Raw genomic sequence first — 22,221 nt, 5'->3', positions numbered from 1 at the left:
ATACACCAATATCATCATCTTTGGATCTTTAATTTTGTCAAAGAAAAAATGTTCCCCGATTCATTTATCCAAGCTACTTGTTCTTCTGGGTTCAATTACCAGTTAAATTTAGATCTTCCATCTTTATGATTATTGCTTTTCCGTTGTTCATACACTGGGAGGTTACACCAATCTCAACTTTCGCATACTGTGCAAGACACATTGTTCTCTTGCCATTAAGGGGATAATCTCATGACACAGACAGAACCTTAGATATCTTAATTCCATTCAACTGACTGAAAACAGCTTCGCTTTACGCCTTCTCTGAGAAGATGCTTCACTCCTCTTTTTGGAGGACAAACAAATTTTAATCTACACTTCAACTATGCTTACACACGCATTTAAGTCAGAGAATTATATTACTTCCACTTTGACAATTTCTCCGATGGTTCTCCTTATTGTGTTGATCAATACAAACATATTTGCTTAGTCCAATCCTTGTCGGTTCTTCTGCAAATAGTTTGGCAGTATGGATTTTGCTAAACCTTGCATGGTGGTTATGTCAAGGTGAATCCAACTTGATCAGCTGCTTTGTTGGTAATTTATTCATGAATCCATATACACATGAAAATAACAATAAAGTACTGAAATCAGATTTGAAAATAGATTGGTAATAAAAATATAATTCAAAACCCCATTGTGCTTACAAATTAGGAGATGAGAGGGGAGACCTAGGGAATTTTGGGAGAAAGCGATTCATATCCCTTTTTACTCCATTAATTTGGCGATGATGGGGTGATGATGCTGGAGTGATGTTGGGGGATGGGCAGGGGTGGCAGCAGGATGGAACACTAATTTACGAATTGAGGTAAATAGAAAATATAACATCTTTGCGAGGGCTCCATGAAAGAAAACTACTTTTTAGAAAGTTAAAGGTCATGAAAACATCACTGTATAGGGGACACATGGTATTTTTGGGAGGACCCACGCGAATCGTGGCATTTCCAGGGGATATATGTGAAATACGGTTCTATGAATAGTATGATATTGTGGAGTAGGATTTGTAATCATAATTGCATATTTAGTTGCATGAAAAACCTGTACTGGTTTGTTTTGCGAAGGGAGTTTTAGGTTGGCATGGCCAGTAAGCTAGTGTAATAGATGCCTAATGAGAATTTTTGGGACATCAGCACACAAATGGTGTGGCTAAGTTGTGTGACCTTTTTCCCTTTCATCTCTCCTTAATTGTCTTGTTAAAGATCTGTAATTGTCTAGGGATTGGCATATGTGACGATGGAAGCGGTGCTGCTGCATCTCACTATCAAACATTACACATTGATTTCATATATGATTGCTGATGGAATTTGGACAAATAATAATTAATTAATTTAATCTTAGATTTCTTGATGGATTGATTATTTAATTAATTATGTAAACTTAAACTTCCTTACAGATTTATAAACAAATAAATATTGTACAAATCACTTTCATAAGTATTACATTATACACTTTCCAATTTATACTCCAAATCAGACCCGATCATTTTTATTCTAGTTTCTTAATACTTTCAATTTCTTATCCATTTCTATTTGCAATTGGTATCATGGATACCCCCTTCTCAAAAGACTCGATCTGCATTTTGTATCCTCCATTGCGGGAGGAGAAGTGTTAACGTTTGATATCATTACATCCTTCACAAAGGTTACACTCCCTTAACTAGCTTGCTGCTTTTGGTAGCAACTGCCATAGCTTTTATTTAAGGATTTGCTGCCTAATAAATGGCCATCAATCTCCTTAGGAGATCTGGCTCTTTTATGTTCTGAATTCATTAAGGTTTTGAGGCAGCATCCTATTAAATGATCCTACAATTTTGCTTATCTTGAGGATGGATTACATTATCTCTAGGTATCTACTGTGGTTCTGCACGACCAAAAAAGTAGAATAGTTTCCCATTTTGTCAATTGGCTCATAATTGGCTGCAGTCTGACCATGTGAGTTGAAACACTATCCTACACTGGTCTTTATCTCTTAGCTTATGTCTGAAATGCATTCTTTAGGATTGTGGGGAGCAAATTGGGTCACCAACATGTCCATTTAAACAAATAATGTTAGTTCAGATTAAAAAGATCCTTTATGTTTAGCAAGTAACATCAAAATTATGCTAAATACCATTGCTATTAAATGCATGCTTCTAGTCCTTGATAGTGTTCAATCTCTATTTTTAATTAGGTTTTAGTTAGATATCTATGTGGTATATATTCACAATTGTGTTTGTTCTTGCTTCACAACATTGCTTGCTTGTATCATGTGTTCATCATCTAAAAAATTTATATATAGTGGCTAAGTAAAGTACTGTGTAACTTGCACTGTCAAGTTTATGATACTGAAGTTTCAATCTATACAGCTATGTGATATAGGAAACTAATATGATCCTGCTCCCGTCTGCAGTTATGTTGTTTCTCCTTATGTTGACTACCCATCTCTACTAGTTTTGCTTCTGGGGTTGTTGAACGGTGAACTAGCATGGTCAACACGAAGGGAGGTTTTAAAGGTTTGCTTCAGGAAAAGGACTTGTGTTTTAAAACTTTGATGCTTATCAACTGAAATTACATCAATAACAGGTTCTTGGGATTATGGGGGCATTGGATCCACACACTCACAAGCGCAATCAACAGTCGTTGCAAGGGAGCCATGGTGATGGCACACGTGCAATGGTAGATGGTGGTCAGCATATGTGGTACATGGAGGATTTGCCAATGGATCTCTGGCAATCATTTGCTACATCAGAAGACTATTTCTCCACAGTAAGCTGTTTACTTGTTTGTGAAACTATGCAACCTTCCAATCCATTTGTTTTGTTGTACTTACTGTGTTATCTAATTCAGGTAGCTATTAACTCACTAATGAGGATATTGCGAGATCCATCTCTCTCTAGTTACCACCAAAAGGTTGTGGGTTCGCTTATGTTCATTTTTAAGGTATGCGTTATAAAGAGATTTATTGATCTTATAGGGCCTTTTCCTTTGTAACTTTGTATTATGATTTCAAATTTAATTGACAGAATATGCTAGCATGGGTCTAAACATCATTCTTATACTTTTGAATGCAGTCGATGGGACTTGCATCTGTTCCTTATCTACCCAAGGTTAGTCTATGTTCTGACACTGAAGCTTATGTATATCCTAGTTTTTGTTACACCCAATTATTACGTTTTTACAGAATGTGTAGATTTGGTTTCATTCATTGTTTGACATCTGTCAGCGGGAAAGATAAATTATTTTTAGCAACATTTGGTGGCCCCTATGAGATTTTAATGACTTAAAACTTAGAATGCCAGATATAAAAACACAATGGGCATTTTAAAAATTTGTTAGTTTGAAATTTTAAAGCATAAAGAAAATTTCAAAAGTAGGAAGGCTTGATCGTTAGGCTTTGATAACGAATTGTAATGGCACTATTATCTCAGAGTCAATTAATTATATGCAGCAGAATTAATACAATGATTAATATTAGAGCTAATAAAATTTGCATATATAATGTTAAGCAAAATAGACATCAATAACAAGGTATACCCGTATGTGATAATTGATAAAAACTCTAAAGGAGTTATGCAACATGATAAATTGAATAACATAGCCACATAATCAATCATATTATCACCAAACTCATATATTATGTTCTCAATATCTTTTATCATCAAATCGGATCTCACTCAGAACCCGTGGTTCTTACATAGAACTTTGCATGCCTTCACAACATGAAAAAATACAGCCTTGGCCAGGGCACTATTAGGTGTATTTTGTACCCTGAGTTGGACACGCATGGTGCCCCTTCTGACATAAATAACCTATATAACTAATGCAGGGACTTCTGAAGGTAATAACTTTTGACTCAGATTTGGGTTTATTCAAAATTTTACAAGTGGCTTCATTAGGAGGAGTTATGTGGATTTCCAACTCAACCAGCTCTGTTGGTGGCCATTTTGATATTTTTTCGGGAGCCAAAAAGCTCATCTAGACCTTCAAAGTTATCATTTAGTTTTCTTTTGCTTATTTTAGAAACTAGTGTTTGTAATAAATTCAAAATTATGTTTCTAATTCCAAATTTTAGTTGACAATTCTACTTATATTGATCAAGGGTAGCTGCAGGGAAAAATCTAGCTTTTTAGGATTTATTTTGAAAATTACCCAAAATGGCAAAATTCAAAATTTTTGAAAATCTTTCTAAATTTAAAGGGAATTTTTGGGTTCTTTGAGTTTTAGGGTTTTGGGTTATTTAAGAATTTGTGGAGGATTGTAGAAGTAGTGATGGATGAATGGAAAATCATTAAGTTTTGAAAATTTGTGTATTTCATTTGATTCCATTTTGAATAATGTATTAGTGTGAAGCTATACTTGTGTGCTGCATCATTTGGTATCAGAGTAGGATGAAGGTTGGGAGAGGAAGAGGATGTGTTACCCAAATGCAAAGAATGATGCAAAATCTACAAAGGCAAGACTAAGAACTTACAAAACAATTACACAATTAAGGATTGCAAGGAGGGAATGAATCTGATGAAGGGGCAAGCCAAAGATGTGCTGATCAAAATAAAGAAAATGAACAAGAGCAATTGGAAGAAATGAGCTTTAAAGAGAGAATGCTTAGGGCCTTAGAAAGGAGAAATGAAGGTATAAAGATTGATGTTTAAGACTATGCTGGTAGTCTTAAGCCAAAACAATTGATAGATTGGTTGAATGAGATGGAAAAACTTTTCGAATGGAAGCCTATTATAGAGGAAAAGAAGATGAAGTTTGTATGCACAAAATTAAAAGGACATGCAATGAAATGGTGGGATTATTTCCAAAAGGAATTGATGAGAAAAGGAAAGGAAAAGACCAAGGCATGAAGCAAGATGGAGAAAAAGCTAAGGGAAAAATTCTTACCCATAGATTATTCACAAACCCTCTTTTGAAGGTTCTAGAATCTGGAGCAAAACTTATCTTCTATGCAAGATTACACTAATGAATTCTACAAGTTATCCTTGTGTATAAAGCATCAAGGAAATGATGAGTAGATGGCTGCTAGATATATGAATGACCTGAAATTTTCCATTCTAGATGAGTTGAGCATGCATTGTGTTAGCAGTATGGAGGAGGCCTATTAGTTGGCTCTAAAGGCTGTAGAAAAATAGAATAGGTAATACATTCAGAGGAATTGAGGAGGTAGAAGGGGTACCTCAACTCCATTTCAAGGAGTTTCAAATCATGGTTGGGGAGAACCCTCCTAAAGATTTGAAAAAAATGTAGACACTAGACAAGATCCTTTGAATCAATAAAGAGGAAGGGGGTTTCAGAGAGGACAAGGCTATGGTAGTGGAAGAGGTTGGGAAAACCGAAGAAGGCCTTTCACTTGTTTCAAATGTGGAGGAGGTGGACATAAAGCCTTTGAATGCTAAAATTATAACATACCAGAAAAAAATCAAGGAGGACAACCTAGAGTGAACCTGTTCTAGGTAGAAATCACAATAGAAGGGGCAGATCAAGAAGTTTTACCAGATGTTGGAGAAACTCTCATGATGAGGAGATCGATAAATATCCTAGAGAAGGACAAAGTTCAAACAAAGAACTTTGATGATTCATGGTTTTGAACCAATATCTTTAGAACTAAATGCACTTCAGGTGGAAATGTATGTCTAGTTATTATTGATGTGGATAGTTGTGAGAATATGGTGTCTAGAGAAATGGTAGAGAAATTGAATGTACAATGTGAGAAGCATCCCCGTCCTTACCATATTGCATGGACTAAGAAAGGAAATGTAAGTCACTATTAATAAAAGATGCTTACTTAGGTTTACCATAGGAAAATTCTTCAAGGATGAGATATGGGGTGATGTTATTCCTATGGATGCTTTGTCATATATTTGGGAAGGCCATGGTAGTATAATAGGAAAATCATACATGATGGAGAGAAAAACACATACATTTTGGAAGGATGATTCTAAAGTGACTCTTTTGCCACGTAAGGATGAAAAGAAGAGTGAGACCATGTTGTCTAGAAACAAAGTTGTCAAAGAAATGAAGGTAACAGGCTGCTGTTACACATTGGAGTAAAAAGAGAAGAACAAGAAAACTCAGAACCACCTGATGCAATTAAGACATTAGAGGAGTTTGATGATGTTGTGCTTGATGAGCTACCTAATGGTCTACCACCAAAAAGGGATATTGAACAACATATTGATTTGATTCCTAGAGTGACTCTACCTAATCAAGCAGCTTATTGGATGAATCCAACACAACATGCAGAGTTGAACAAACAAGTAACAAAACTAATGAAAAAGGGTTTGGTTAGAGAAAGCACCACCCCATGTGCAATACCTAGATTGGTGACTCCAAAGAAGGATGACACATGGAGGATGTGCAGTGATAGGAGAGCAATTAATGAGATTACCATTAAGTACCGGTTTCCTATTCCTTGTATAGAGGACATGTTGGATGAACTATTAGGGGTGAAGTACTTTAGTAAGATTGATTTGTGAAGTGGATATCACTAGATTTGTATTTGTGAAGGGGATGAGTGAAAGACAACTTTTACGTCTAGGGATGGTTTGTATGAATGGATGGTTATGCCATTTGGGCTTTCTAATTCACCTAGTATAGTCATGCAGTTGATGAATGTTGTACTACGACCTTACATTGGTGAAGTTTGTTGTAGTTTATTTTGATGAAATCTTGGTTTCTACTAGAAGCAAAGAATACTTACAACACTTGAGGATCATCTTCGGTGTACTAAGGAAAGAGAAATCTAGGCAAATTTGAAGATGTGTAGATTAATGCAAAATAGTTTAAACTTTTTGGGCTTTGTCATTTTTGAAGATGGTGGTCAAAATGAATCAAAAAAAGGTCAAGGCAATCCTAGAATGGCCTAGCCCTACTAGCATAATAGAGGTAAGAAGTTTTCATGGGTTGGAAACTTTCTATCGAAAGTTCATTCAAAATTTTCATAGTATATTAGCACCCATAACAAATTGCACCAAAACAGGGGAATTCACATGGACAACAAATGGTGAGGAGAGTTTCAAATTCTCGAGCCAAAAGGTAACTTAAGCTCCTATATTGGCACTTCCAAATTTTGATAAGGTATTTGAAGCAAAGTGTGATGCTTCCCATGTTGGAATAGGTGTTGTTCTTAGCCAAGCAGGTAAACCAATAGCTTTCTTTAGTGAAAAATCAGATGAAGCGAGTGTTGACCTCAGTCGTTATTGAGAGGGGGGGGGGGGGGGGGGGGGTTGTGAATCAATACCAATTCCAAAACTGGCTACTCTCTTAACCGTCTAAAATAGTCTCATCAACAACCACTTGAATATTAACATAACTAAGAATGTAGTGAAATAAAAATACGTCAACTCACACAAAAAAATATTCATTAATGGACACAAATTTTATATGTGGAAACCCTCGATGACAATCCAGGGGGGGGGGGTAAATATACCCATGAACCTTTTACTGCAGATAAAGGTTGCCCAGTTAAGAGCTACAACTTATTCCTTCTGAGAACACATTTAGTTAAGAATGTTTGCCGACCGATTAAGATGTTTGCCAGTACGCATGAGATGGTGTGCACTTCTTGATTGGTTACCAATCAATGACAACACTTGTGTAGTGTATAGTATTTACGACACCAACTACCCTTTTTTATGCTAATGAGTCTGGTTGGGTCAACAGGACAAAAGAATTATTCCACCTATGATTTGAAGTTTTATGCAATTGTTCAAGCGTTAAGGCATTGGAGGCATTATTTGGTTCCACAAGAGTTTGTATTGTTTATGGATAATACTGCCTTGAAATACCTGAACACACAAAATAAAATGAATATTAGGCATGCCAAGTGTCTTTTCTTGTAGGGGTATACTATTTTTTTGAAGCATAAGTCTAGGAAACAAAATCCGGTTCTTGATGACCTTGAGCACAATGGAAACTAAAGTCGTAGGTTTTGATGCCATTAAAGTTTTGTATGAGAATGATTATGATTTCTGGGAGACTGTAGAGAAGCTCAGTTGCCACCATCTAGTATTTCAGATCATATAAGAGGTGAGTATTTTTCTGTAGGATGGTTACCTATTTAAAGGGAAACAACTTTGTATACTAGTGTTTACCGCATAGGTTAATTAAGAAATGTACACAGATAATGAACACGAACAACAGTACTCCTTTATTCGCATATGCCAACAGATTACATAACTGGTGATAAGATGCTTTACAATGACCCAAGAGTATGTATAAATACTTTGCGCCGAACCTTTCAGAAGGGTCCGTCGGCTACAAAACAATCCTAATCTACCCGTCGGCTGCAAAATCTTTACCGACGACAACACCCTGTCGGCTACAGTTTCTACCGACGACAACTAACTGCCTCCATGAGAGAGAATATTGTTAGAGAATTTAATAGTGGTGGTTTGGCTTGTCACTTTGGGAAGGACAAGGCAATAGACTTAGTGGAAAATAAGTACTACTGGCCGAAGATAAGAAGCAACATCACTAAGAATATGGCATGGTGTAGAATTTGTCAAGTGGTTAAAGGACACTCTTAGAACACATGCTTGTATACAATATTACCTGTAACCACTAAACCATTGACAAATTTGAGTATGCATTTTTTTCTTAGGGCTTCCACCTAGCAAGGTATTGATTCTATTTTTGTAGTTGATAGATTCTCCAAGATGCCTTATTTTATTGCTTGTTAAAAAACTAATGATGCAACAAGAATAGTAGACTTATTTTTCTCAAGGGTTGTTCAACTACATGACATTCCAAAGACTATCACATCTGATAGGGATACTAAATTTTTGAGTCATTTATGGAGGACCTTATGGAAGAAGATAGCAACAAAGTTACAATTTAACAGTTCCTATCATCCCCAAATAGATGTGCAAACTAAGGTAGTTAATCGGAGTTTGGGTAATTTGTTAAGGTGCGTTGTTGGTGAAAAGCCCAAATAGCGGAACTTGGCATTACCAAACCAGAGTTTGCTTACAACAGTTTTGTTAATAGATCAATTGGCAAATCTCTTTTTCAGATTGTAAAAATCCTCAAGGTGTTCTAGACCTCGTACCACTTCCTGTGCAAGATAGAGTTAGTGATGATGAGGAAGCATTTGCTGAACACCTTCAACAACTCCAATAAGATGTAAGAAGAAAGTTGCAGGATAGTAATGGGAGATGCAAAGCTGTTGTAGATGCTAGTAGATGACAATAGATATTTAATGAAGGTGATTTGGTGATGGTATGTACTTGAGACGTGAGAGATTTTCCATTGGAACATATCATAAGCTAAAGTACAAAAAGATAGGTCCTTACAAAATTGTCAAGAAGATAAATGATAATGCTTATGAGGTTTGTTTACTAGATGATTTAGATATTTCTCTTGTGTTTAATGTTTCTGATTTGTATGCATTCTACGGAGAGTTTGATGAGGCAGATAGCAGAAAGGAAGTGAATTGGCAACGCTAAATTCCAAGTAAGAAGAAGGAAAAGATTGCCCAAATTCTGGACAAACAGTTTATAGTCATACAGATTGGTCACTACAATAGGTGTTTGATTTAATGGGATGGATTACCAACAATAGATAGCACCTTGATATCAGAGTGGGAGGTGATGAAGTTGGACCCCATAAAAATGCAATAGTTTATAGACAACCACTTGTTGGAGTTGTGTTTTAACTTTTTTTCAACAAGGGGAGAATGATGCAGGGTCTTTCGACGGTCATAACTTTTGACTCGGATTTGGGTTTTCTACAACATTTTAAAGGAGGCTTCGTTAGGAGGAGTTACGTGGAAATCCAACTCAACCAACTTTGTTGGTGGTTGTTTCGATTTTTTTTTTCAAGAGCTAAAAAGCTCATCTAGACCTTTAGAATTAGCATTTAATTTTCTTTCTCCATTTTTTAGAAACTTGTGTTTGTAATGAATTCAAAATTATATTTCTAATTTCAAATATTAGTTGGCAATTCTTCTTATCTTGACAGAGGGTAGCTGTCAAGAAAAATCTAGCTCTCTAGGATTTATTTTGAAAATTACCCAAAATGGCAAAATTCAAAAATTGTGAAAATCTGCCAAAAAAGGGAGTTTTTCGGGTATTTTGAGTATTAGAGCTTTTGGTTATGTAAGGATTTGTAGAGGATTGTAGAAGCATGATGGACGAATGAAAAATCCTTAAGTTTAAAAAAATTGTGTATTTCATCAGATTCTATTTTGAATAATGTATTAGTATGAAGCTATACTTGTGTGCTGCATCATTAATTAACCTTTTAAAGGATGGTTTGAAACCCATCACACATTTTTAAAAATATAACTATTCCTCTCTTTTAAGAGAGCTTTTGTAAAATTCTTTAATTATCTTTCTTTAAATGATAGCATTATAATAGCTTTTATATTCACCTCCCTTTTTAAATTCTAAAAGATTTATTTCATAACTTGATCTATTCTTGGAGAAAAAGTCACATAACATATCCCCCCTCGTAATTTGCCACTGGCCTCAGTAGCACGAGATGTATCTACGTCACAGCTTGAAGGATTAGTTAATAATTGAATATTGCAATATTGAATACCCATACTTCATCTAATAGAATGCTTTCTTCTTTTGATGCATATATCTCTTTTACCTGTATTTATTAATATTAAATTAATATACAATTCAAAGAAAATTATTTTGCAAATTAAAATTATGATGGGAACTATATATATACATTTCTTATATTTGAACTCTACAATTGTAAAAATTAATAATGCTTAATCTCATATATTTCAACTTCATCAAGTTGTCTTTTTATGTAATCTATTTTCTTTAGTACAAATATTTAGTCTTGTAACTTCAATATTACTTATAAAAGTCTCATCCTATGTTGACATAACATTTACCCAGTGAATGACATGCATATCTCATACTATGTAGCTAGTGATCATTATATATTTAACATATATTCCAAGATGATAATCATGCATTCAAGATTTTGGACTGCACAGTTATCCTCATTTGCTATATACAAGGTTATTGGGTTGTACAAGAATAATAAAATAAAATATTCTTGTTAAGCATCTTAGCAATAATAGAACGATAGTAAACTATACATAGAGTGATTCATACAAAAGCACTAGGTATAAATTTAAATGTGGAAGGGTTGGAAGACGATGGTCAAAATATGTACAGTAATACATATTTGACAAAATTGAGGAATACTCCCATTAGCTCTGAACCATATGTTGACATAGAAGAAGATTTTGATGTCATGATGGCAAGAATTATCAAAAGGACTGGGAAGTGGGTTGAGTGGACAGCTAAGAAAGGCCGGAGCAAGAGCAAAACTACTCAAGATTCTCCAGCTGCAGCTACTCTTGCTTCATCTCAAAGTGCCACACCCAGTGCTACTACTACACCTGCTCAAGGTCCAGCTCAATCTATAGGAGGAGGTGATCAACCCCCGGAGAAGAATGTTCAAATAGCCCCAACCTGTCAAGGTGGATCACTACCAGCCATTGGAGCTCAAGCCAAAGCTGAAAAAGAAATGGAAGAACAGAAAGATGGATCTCCTGCCCCAGTCTCACCTCCACATGCCACTCTACCCCCATCTCTTCAAGCTTCTCCAGTCTCATCTCCTCATGTTGCCCCTGTCTTATCCCCTCATCATAGCCCTACACCATCTGTAAGTGCTCCTTTTCTAAAGCCCACTGGTTCTCCTATTCAAATAATAGAGATTGGAGATAATAAAAGTAGTAGTAGTGAATCCACTGAGTTTGATGAAGTTGCAAAGAAAACTCAAGAAGAAGAGAAAGCTCCAGGTTCATCTAGGCTTCTTTCTCGAGATCCAAAGACCCCCTTTTCTGCAACTACAGCGACGAGTCCAATGAAGAAGAAAATGTTCAGCATTGAATCACTTGGAACAGCCTCCAAAGTGATTAATACAGAGTCTTGGCTCGAGGATACTTTGGAGAAGAATCGAAAAAGAAAAGATGAAAGTGTTCCTTCAAAAGATGTATCTCAAGCGGTTCGCTCAGGATCTGCCATAGTAAAAGCTAAAAAGAAGAAGACCTTGTCAATATTGGGACAAGATCTAGAAATAGGGCACTTAACTATGGAGGTAGCAAAACCAAACGAGGCAGGGAGAATTGAAGATACGACGCCAGAGGACTTCACTCTGCATTCAATTGATCTGGGAGAGGCGAGACATGATACAAAGGTAGGCCTATGGAAATCGAGTAATGAGGTGATAGAAGAGCAATTGGAGAACCTCAAGTCATCGAAGATCAGAATGAAAGCTGAAATAGAAGAGTTAAGAAGGTTCATCAGGCAATTAGTTGTTCCATTGGCAACTATTACTGTTGTGCCTGCCACTGAAAATCCTTCAGCAGAAGAGGTACAAGCCTTCATATCACAACTCCAAAAAGATAGGTATTTTGGTCAGATTGGAAAGGAATGGATCGAGAAACTCAATGTAGATGGAGTTTCCCTAATCGATCAAATTGGGAATATTATCCTCCGACTAGAAATTGAAAAGGATAATATCACGTCTAATAGTAATACCTTGGTTGGAGAAAGAGTGAGGTGTATAGAATGTATTTCTTTCCTGATGATGGTTATTCAGATGAAAGCAAAGGATGCAATTGAAGCAAAGATTCTTAAGGAGGGAAATGAACCTCTGAATGAATGGCTCCAGAGTATGCAGTTCAAGATGGAAATGATTCAAGAGGCTGAGAAAGGACTCAGAGAAACAGGGGACAAAGTGAAGAAGACCCAGGATAGAGCATTTGAGCTTATGCGAGGATTGCACACTGAGTCACAAACCAGTGGACAAGGGAAATCCTTTATCAATATAGAAGTGATGAAGAATAATTTTTCTACATATTTAAGTAACCTGTCCGGGATAGCTTCAAGCAGTCAAAACAGGGTAACAGAACTGCAAACACTTGGTGGATGCGTGCACGTGGCTGCTGAAGAAGTGGCAAGTCAGTTGAATGAAGTAAAAGAACTAGCTCTAGAGCATTCAAGGTGGCTTTTGAGATTCACCAACATGCAAGTACCCAATCATGAAGAGTTGATTCCCATAACGGTGGTTGCTAAAACATATAGGACAAAAACTGAAAAGGGGAAGAAGTCCAAGTGATTCAGATTACCTCCTTTTCATTTTTTGTTGTAATTTTTGAAATCTTTGTTAATATTTTGATATGATAAATTGGCATCTTGCCATTTGTCATCAGGAGAAGATGAACCGATTAACATTCCCATTGTAACGGTCATCTCTCAAATCCTATATGTATGAAATTCAATGATTAATCAAAGGTCGGCAAAATTTTGGTGTGAAGTACTATTTTGTTGCAGAGACAATTGAATGGTATTTTGTTTCAATCATTTTCCATTCCAGTAGATTTTGCGATTAGTGAGTATTTCCTTTCTATATTCCAGAGAACTAAGGAAGAACAGAGTTTCATATCCCCTGTTTTCTAGAATACAAATGAATGTAATAAGTATTGTTATAATTCATTTGACGAAAGGATTCCTTTAGTTTTCCTGATTTATCAATCTTAGTTTAGATTTGAATTTCAAATTATTCTAGTCATATGTGAATAGATTTATGGATTCATAAGAAGTGTGGATACGTGAATCTGTTTCAGTATTTAGAAGTCCTTCACGCCTGAATCAAGTTCTAGTTAGGCTTAATTTGGTTTGCCTCTTCTGCTCTTGGCTTAAGAGCATACCCCATATTAGCTGTAGGAATAAAACACAATTCCTTGAACATCATTCACACAGGGAGCTGTACCTACCAATTTAGAGAGAAGCCAGTAATCAGAGAATGGCTTTTCAACTCTTGTAAATAGATATTGTTAATTATTTAGGCATTAAGAGTCGTATCTTCATAAGAAACAAGAGAGGACAAATCTGTTTAGCAACAGATTTTTGGCGACTTTGCTGGGGAGAGGAACAGTCGCTTGATCAAAAAGCCTATGTCATGAGGAAAAATGGTACTACCTCATGAAAACATAATCGCAGTGCTCCAACCTAACCTCGGTTTTCAAGACGACCAAGAGGACATAATTTCATCTCTTAACACATTTGTTTGGAGGCATAGAAGGAACACTGAACATTATCGGAATGCTAGCCAGATATTAGAGGAAGAAGAAAGAAGAGCTGAAGCTTTAGAAAGAGCTGTTCAAAGGAGAGATATCCGGAGAGTAGAAAGACAATTAAGACAGTAAGCTTAGAGTTAAAATACACCTAGCATCCTGGAACAATTTAGGTTCCTCAGAAGTACCAAGGAACAGGGTGGGCAAGATTCCACCTTTGATAAACTAACAAAGCTCGGCTTTCCTATTTTAGAAGTTCCAAAGCGGAAAGGTGAAGGAAAAAGTTGGAGTAGATCCCCTTCCCCTGTTAGAAATCAAGACGCCAACACTTCACATTCCCCTTGTTAGGTGTTAGCACTTCACAGAGTTACTGCACCTCTAGTTGTTAATTTTCCGCCATATACTGCTAGAACAATCATGGCTGCTCCATGGGCTGCAACAACAGGGCCATTAGCACTAAATGCCTATCATCCACTCCCAGCTGGTTCAAGGAAGAATTTTCCTAAATTCTCAGGGGGTGGGAAGGTTACTACAGATGAGCACATTAAAGCCTTCTTTGCGGCTACCCATATATTAGGGGTGGGACATGAAGATGTTGTTGTACGGTTGTTTGTAGAGACCCTTACAGATAGTGCAGAAGACTGGTTTTATCATTTAGCTGATGGTTCAATAACGGATTGGGACACGATGAGAACTGAATTTGAAGCCAGATTTAAAACTGCGAAAGATGAACACGCCTTGCTAACACAGTTGACTTCAATTAAGAAGCAACCAACTATGAGCATGAGGGATTTCGTTGCCAACTTCAATAAGATTAATAGCAGAAATCCTACTGCTGATAGACCCACACCTGGCAATTTAAAAACTTTCTTTATTAGTGCTATGCCTTCAAATATCAATTATGATCTGAGAAGAGCACGCCCTACTGATCTAGCTGACGCACAAAAGAAAGCTATTGAATGTGAAGATGACCTAATTTCCGCGGGAAAATGGAAATGAGAACTTCAAACTAAAGGGAGTTCTAGTAATACCACATCATCAGAAGAGATGATTCAGAAGTTGTCTAATGAGTTAGTAGCAATGAAAAAGCAATTACCTGGATTCAATAACTCTCATCAACGGAATTACCAAAACTCACCAGGAAGAAGTAATGAAAGTAGATTTCCGCAGCTTAAGGTTCACAACCTAGGTTGCAAATTGAAGCAACACCGAAAAAGGGAAATATGTGCATCTTTCATTTAACCACAGATCATGACAGTGAGAATTGTCCGGAGACTGTTCGTATGATGCAATTGCTATCTACTAATGAATTAAATATTGCAGCTCCATGTTCAGAACCTAATTCCTGTTCAAATGGCGATTCTGTAAATTTATTTTTAGAAAATGAATCGGAGTCTGAATCAAAAGGTGAGTGTTACGCAACTATTGATGGAACCTCATACATAGTACTTACCCGTGGACAAAGGTTGAAGAATCAAACCTCTAGTCATACTCACAAAGATGGCTCCAGTCCCTCTATGAGTAAAGTACATACTGATCAAGAAACATCCACTTCGCAAATGGGTAAGGACCATACATCTTTTGATTTCATTCAATTTTGTGAAGAGTCAAAGTTTCAAATTTCCACTATTGATTATTTAAAGTCACATCCTTCTGAGCTAAAGAGATTAGTGGATAAATGTAAAGGAGGTACCTCAGACTTGAATCATAATGTGACTATTGAAATTGAAGATGAAACCTTAACATCTGGCTTGTTTAATCAAGAAGATTCTACTGTTTTAGCAACCTTCCCTGGACAGAAGCCTGAACCTTTTTATATTTCATTGTATATTAATGGATGTAAACTTAGTAATTGCATAATAGATTCAGGTGCATCAGATAATGTTATGCCATATTCCGTAGCTAAAGCCTTGGGGTTGAATCTTACTAAAGTGCATGGGAGATGTTATTCTATGGATGCCAAACAAGTCCCTTTGCTTGGACAAATTAAAGATGCACAAGTAGCTCTAGCCTCATATCGAGAAAAGAAACTCCTGTTAACCATTCTGCTAGCTGATATTCCTGCAAGTTATGGACTCCTTTTAAGTAGAAGTTTCTGCCAAGACTTAGGAGGAGAAATTAAGCTAGACTGGTCCCAAGCTGTGATTACCCATTGGTAATAAGAAGGTCAAGTTAGAACCTGAAGAAAAAGAAAAATTCATAGTCTTGAAATCGGATGATCCCAAAGCTCAAATTTTATATCAAGAATTGGAATTCGGTAATTATATGTTATTTACTGAAGAAGATTCAGGTAAACAAATGAACGAGAATCAGGTCAAGAAGGTTCCTGATGAAAACAAAGAGGTTTCTGAGATCTGGACATTCGAATTTGATGGAAGTTGTGCTTCCTCAGGCTTGGGAGCTGGCGTAGTATTGATATCCCCAGAAGGAGAAGCTGAGCCCTTAGCTTTCAAATTAGAGTTTGGTAACACAAACAATACAGCAGAATATGAAGCTTTAAGATTGGGGATAGTTACTGCAAAAGAAAGAGGGATAAAAGTCATAAAGGCACAAGGTGATGCAGAGCTTATTGTGAGACAAATCAAAGGAAAGTTCTCAGTAAAGAATCATAAACTGAAGAATTACAGGAACAGGGTGTGGGATGAGATAGAAGGTTTAGATGCCTTCTCCATTAGAGCTGTGCCAAGAGAAATGAATACAAAGGCTGACTCACTTGTAGTCTCTGCTTCCTTGTTACTCCCACATCCAGATTTTAAGGATAAAAAATATCAAATTGAAATTATATATCGATCTGCTGTCCCAGATAATATAGAATCCTGGCAAGTCTTTAATGATGATAAGAGTTTGTAGCTGTTTCTTGAAAATGACAAAGCCAGTTTTGAACCTGAGTCTCGCGAGGACGATGAACATAACAAAAGTGGTGAGGTTCAACTAAAAGGAAATATTATTCCCCCTTATTTTGTAGCTCTGGAAAAGTTGTTTAACAGACATGATGCCTATGTTAAGCGGAAAAGAACAGGAAAGGGACCTACCACAGGTGAATATGAAGGATTGAACATTGGAGATGTCCATGGTTCCAAAATGATTAATATTGGAAAATGTTGTACTCCCGAAGAGAGAGAAACTGCAAAGAAATTATTCGAAGAATATAGAGATGTCTTTTCTTGGAGCTATGAAGACCTGAAGAGCTACAGAGGAGGAGAGGTGAAACATCAGATTCCTCTCAAACCAGATGCAGTACCTTTCCGGCAAAAGCAAAGAAACTATAATCCAAAGGTTGCAGATGCCATTTTCCAAGAAGTTGATAAAATGTTAAAAGCAAGGATCATTTATCCTATCCATCACTCTACCTGGATAGCCAACATAGTACCTGTCAGGAAGAAGAACAGAGAGATAAGTATTTGTGTAGATTTCCGTAATTTGAATCAAGCATCTCTCAAAGATAATTTTGCTCCCTCAAACATGGACCATTTGTTACAAACAGTTGCTGGATCTGAGATGATGTCTATGCTCGATGGCTTTTCAGGTTATAACTAGGTCGAAGTAGAAAAGAAAGATCAACATAAAACAGCGTTCACAACTCCTTGGGGTACATTTGAATATCACAGGATGCCTTTGGGACCGATCAACGCTGGGGCTACGTTCCAAAGATGTATGAGTAAGACCTTCGTTGATATGAAAGATCGAATAATAGTCATATACCTGGATGATCTCATTGTGTTCTCCAAAAAATGGAAAGACCATATGGAGGATCTGAGAAGAGTGTTACAAAGATGCAGAGAGCATGGGATTTCTCTCAACCCGAAAAAGTCAGTTTTTTGTGTAACTGAAGGAAAACTACTTGGACATATAGTGTCATAGGAAGGCATTAAAATTGATCCTGACAGAGTAGAGGCCGTCCAGAGACTAAGCCTGCCTATAAACAAAACAGGAGTTAAATCTCCAGAGACTAAGCCTGCCTATAAACAAAACAGGAGTTAAATCTTTCTTTGGCCAGGTGAATTTCCTTAGAAGGTTTGTTCCCGATTTCGCAGAAACTACTAAGCATATAGTAGATATGATGAAGGGAAATTCAAGTTTCAAATGGAGTGAGGAAGGAAAGCAAGCTTTTCAAGATATAAAAACTGCTGTTGCTAATGCCCCTGTGCTATGTCATCCAAATTACAAGCAAGACTTTATTATTTATGGTTATGCTTCAGAACATACATTATCAGCTATTCTTGTGCAGGAGAATGATGAAGGAATACAAGCTCCCATTGCTTTTATGAGCATACCTTTGAAAAATCACGAACTGAAATATTCACAAATTGAAAAGCATGCTTATGCAGTAGTCAGAGCACTTAAGAATTTTCGTTTCTATATCTTACATTCACACTCTATTGTCTTTGTCCTAGACACAGCAGTAAAAAGTGTACTAATGCAATAGGAAGTAGGTTGCAATGTCAGAGGAGCGTGGGTGGCGAAGATACAGGAATATGATATTGAGATTAAACCTACTGAGCTGATAAGAGGAAATGCTCTATGCAGAGCAATTGCAGAAAACAAAACCACTGGAGAATTAGAAGAATCGGATGAGAAGCAACTGGTGCTAGCAGTAGGTCTCTATGATTCATGGTTCGAAAACATTTCATACCTTTTAACATATGGTGAATGTCTAGAAGGTTTGAATGCAAAACAAAGAAGAAATCTTAAATTAAAAGCGGCCAAGTATGTGATTTGGGATGGCAAGCTTTTCAAAAAGGCTATTGATGGTACATTCCTGAGGTGCGTAGATAAACCACAGCAAGAAAAGTTGTTGAAAGCATTTCATGATGAGGCCTGTGGAGGACACTTCTCTTCTTCAGTTACAACTTTTAAAATACTAAGGCAATGCTATTACTGGCCTGGGATGTTCAAAGATGCATATGCATGGGTAGCAAACTGTGAAAAGTGTAAAATGTTCTCTGGTCGCCCTCAATTAGTTGCCCTACCATTAAGACCTGTTATCATTGAAGGACCTTTTCAACAATGGGGCCTTGATTTTATTGGTCCTATCAATCCCACATCCACTGCTGGTCATCCATACATCATAACTGCAACTGATTACTTCACTAAGTGGGTAGAAGCCAAAGCCACGAAGAAGACTACTACAGAAGTAGTGTGCGAATTTATAAAAGAAAACATTCTGGTCAGATTTGGTGTTTCTATTAAGTTAGTAATGGATAATGCATCCTATTTTTCTTCAATTGAAATTACTGACTTATGTTTTGAGTATGGGATCACCGTTAGTCATTCATCTGATTATTTCCCTCAAGGGAATGGACAGGCAGAGTCTAGCAATAAGAATTTAATTAATATTGTTAAGAAGCTGGTCTCAGATAATCAGAAAAATTGGCACAAAAAGATTCATGAGGCACTTTGGGCAGACAGAGTGACACCCAAGAGGGCAATTGGTATATCCCCTTTTGAATTGGTTTATGGAATTGAAGCTAATCTACCTTTACCATTGGAATTGGCCAGAAGCAAACTTAGAACAGTAATTGAAGATGATGTCTATAAGGATGGTCTAGAAAAGAGAATCCTGTATCTAAGTAAACTGGAAGAAGAAAGGATGGAAATTGTTGATCATATCACACAGCACCAAATGTGAGCAAAAGAACTATTTTATAAGAGAACAAGACCGAGGAAATTCATGGTAGGAGACAGTGTGCTACTTTGGGACAAAAGAAAGGCCTCGAAAGGAATGCATAAAAAGTTTGATCCTCTATGGAAGGGTCCGTTCAAAATTCAACTGGCATTCGAGAACAATTCTTTCAAACTGGCGTATGAAGATGGTGAAGTACTACCCCTGACTTATAATGGTTAGGATCTCAAGCTCTACCAAGTTACAAATTGAAAACAGGTAACCCCTGTAATGTACCATAGTTAGACTTAGTGTTGTGTGTGTCTTAGTTAGCCTTCCCTTTCCGGTGTCTTTTCCTTGCTTTCTTGTTTTGTTTTGTTTTTGTTGTGTTGCCGCCTTTTATTTTCTTCTGCGAAACCAGAGATTCTAAGTCCCTTTGCTTGGGCATACTCTACCCAAGTCCCCAGTCAGAGCCAGCTGTTGCCCCACTTTTCACCATATACAAATTTTGCAAAGTGGAAAGTGAACTAATGTCATGTTTTGACAAAGTCTGGTCAATAGGTCTTTCCTCTTTAGATGCTGAGTTTCTCCATTGGTTTTCATCTTTTCCCTTCTCCCTTGTCACATATAGCCCGGGTGGGTATTTCTTGATTATCATGAGTCTTAGGGGTAATTTAGAGCCATACTCGATGGAGATTCTCGAATTGTGCTAGATCATTTGAATTTATTGCAGCTCATTTAGTTTGGAGATAGAGAAAATTGAATTGGCGGAAAATCAGGTTCCGACTTCTCCTTAGCAGGATTTCGCACCCCAAAGGTGAATTTCCGCAAAGGCTGGCAAATGCTATTTGTAAGCCTTATTGAAGCAAAGCAAATCATGTTATGAAAAGATCATTCAACTGATGTCATGATTTCACAGCGAGAATCATTTTAAAGTCCGAAAAATAACCAGAATAGTGATCGGCGGAAAATCAGGAAAGAGCTTCTCCATGGTGGATTCCGAAGTCAGAAATCAGTTTTCCAAAGAGGTGTATGTAAAGGAATTAAGAGAGCCAATGGGTCCCGCCTCTCACTTGCGAAGTTAGTTTTGTGTTTTCCGGAGGCTTAAAATAAAGTGAATAGGGCAGAAGAAGTAAAACAATGGGCATTGGCGAAAAACAAAGTTTCTTCTTCTCCATAGCGGGTTTTCGCACCCAGAAGGTGAAACTCCGTAGTGATCCATAAATGCTATCTGTAGGCTGAAACAAGGAAAGGTAAGCCATATTATGGTCAAGACATTCAAAATTATCATGTTTTCATAGCGGAAATTACTTATAACTCATTAAGATGGTCAGGATAAGCATTGTCAGAAAACTTAGAAGTAGCTGCTCCTCTGGCGGACTTCGAACCAAGAGGTAAATTTTCATGAGAGATGGATTCGTGTGAATCACTACTCATGAAACATGAGTCAATGAGGTTGACTCAAAAACTACACAGTTAAATCTTGATAGCAATATCATGAAGGTCATTGAGTTTTACTTTACACTCCCCAATTGCATTTTTGAATGTTTCTAAAACCATTTCCAAAATAAAATTTCATTCTGTGACACTAGTTGTTGTAAACGACAAGCGCTATTGGCACAAGCTATGAATGTAAAGAAAAACCTCCCAAGTCTTGAGAAATTTAAAAGATGTTCTCCTAAGTCTTGTGAAGGAAAACGTCCCAAGTCATGTTGCTTCATCTCTTGCTTGTTGCTTCCGTTCTGGCTTCATCGCTTTTGTTGGTTGTGTTACCAGCTGTTGTTAATGTTTGGTAGCTTTAGTCAGATAAACCTATTGTATATATATATATATATATAAAGTATTATTATGTGAGAAATTAATATAATAATAATTCATGAAAATCTTATATATATAAAACTATAATCAGAATTTATTATTATATCAATTATCTACTAAACATTGAGACATGTCCCATTAAGGGACATGTCTTTTCTTGGCTCATGCTGTTTATAAATCCAAGAGGTTGCTGCCTTTGGAAAACACATACCTAACATGGATGTGCAAATATATTTGCAGCAATCTGAAAGCTCAACATGGTATCAGAGCAACGCTCATTTTCTGTGCCTTCTCTTTAGTGAAAGAGCAATTTCTTTTTATTATTACAATATTTCCTTTCATAAAATTGAACAAACCCACAATTGCATTGATTCAAGATCATTGTGAGTATTGGGTATTGATTCTTGAATTAGAAGTGATGACTATATTGGTGGATAGGAAGTATAACCATTGCATGAGAAACTCAAATAGACAAAAGTATAATTATCCTTTCTTACTCTACTAGATAGAAAAATCGAGTAGCAGAAATAGAGACAACTAGAAAAAATAAGGAAGGATAATACAGTAAGCAAGGGGTATTCGTAAGTAGTTAGTGACATGATAGTACAATCTGCAAAACCAAAGACTAGGGAAGTCAATAGTATGATTTCCCATATAGCACTGGGGAACCATAAATGCAGCCGCCATCCAAAATTGTGACTCATAGCCATATGACGTACAAGACAAGACAACAC

The 22,221-nt window shown here is 36.7% G+C and overlaps 1 protein-coding gene across 5 annotated transcripts in view; it reads left to right on the top strand.

Moving 5' to 3' along the window:
* Positions 1–22,221, top strand: part of LOC149575708 (serine/threonine-protein kinase TOR-like) — a 378,229-nt gene that overhangs the window by 82,341 nt on the left and 273,667 nt on the right. For all 5 annotated transcript variants that reach the window (XM_089815479.1, XM_089815475.1, XM_089815477.1 and 2 more), the window contains exons 16-19: positions 2,428–2,530; positions 2,601–2,783; positions 2,865–2,957; positions 3,089–3,124. In XM_089815479.1, coding sequence (XP_089671605.1) covers positions 2,428–2,530; positions 2,601–2,783; positions 2,865–2,957; positions 3,089–3,124 — 415 coding nt within the window. The remainder of the gene's footprint in view (positions 1–2,427; positions 2,531–2,600; positions 2,784–2,864; positions 2,958–3,088; positions 3,125–22,221) is intronic.

This window comes from Cupressus sempervirens, chromosome 2 (assembly GCF_028749045.1).
Source record: "Cupressus sempervirens isolate cs-2001-9-10 chromosome 2, ASM2874904v1, whole genome shotgun sequence".
Classification (NCBI taxonomy): domain Eukaryota; kingdom Viridiplantae; phylum Streptophyta; class Pinopsida; order Cupressales; family Cupressaceae; genus Cupressus; species Cupressus sempervirens.
This window is presented reverse-complemented; position numbering and strand designations above follow the sequence as displayed.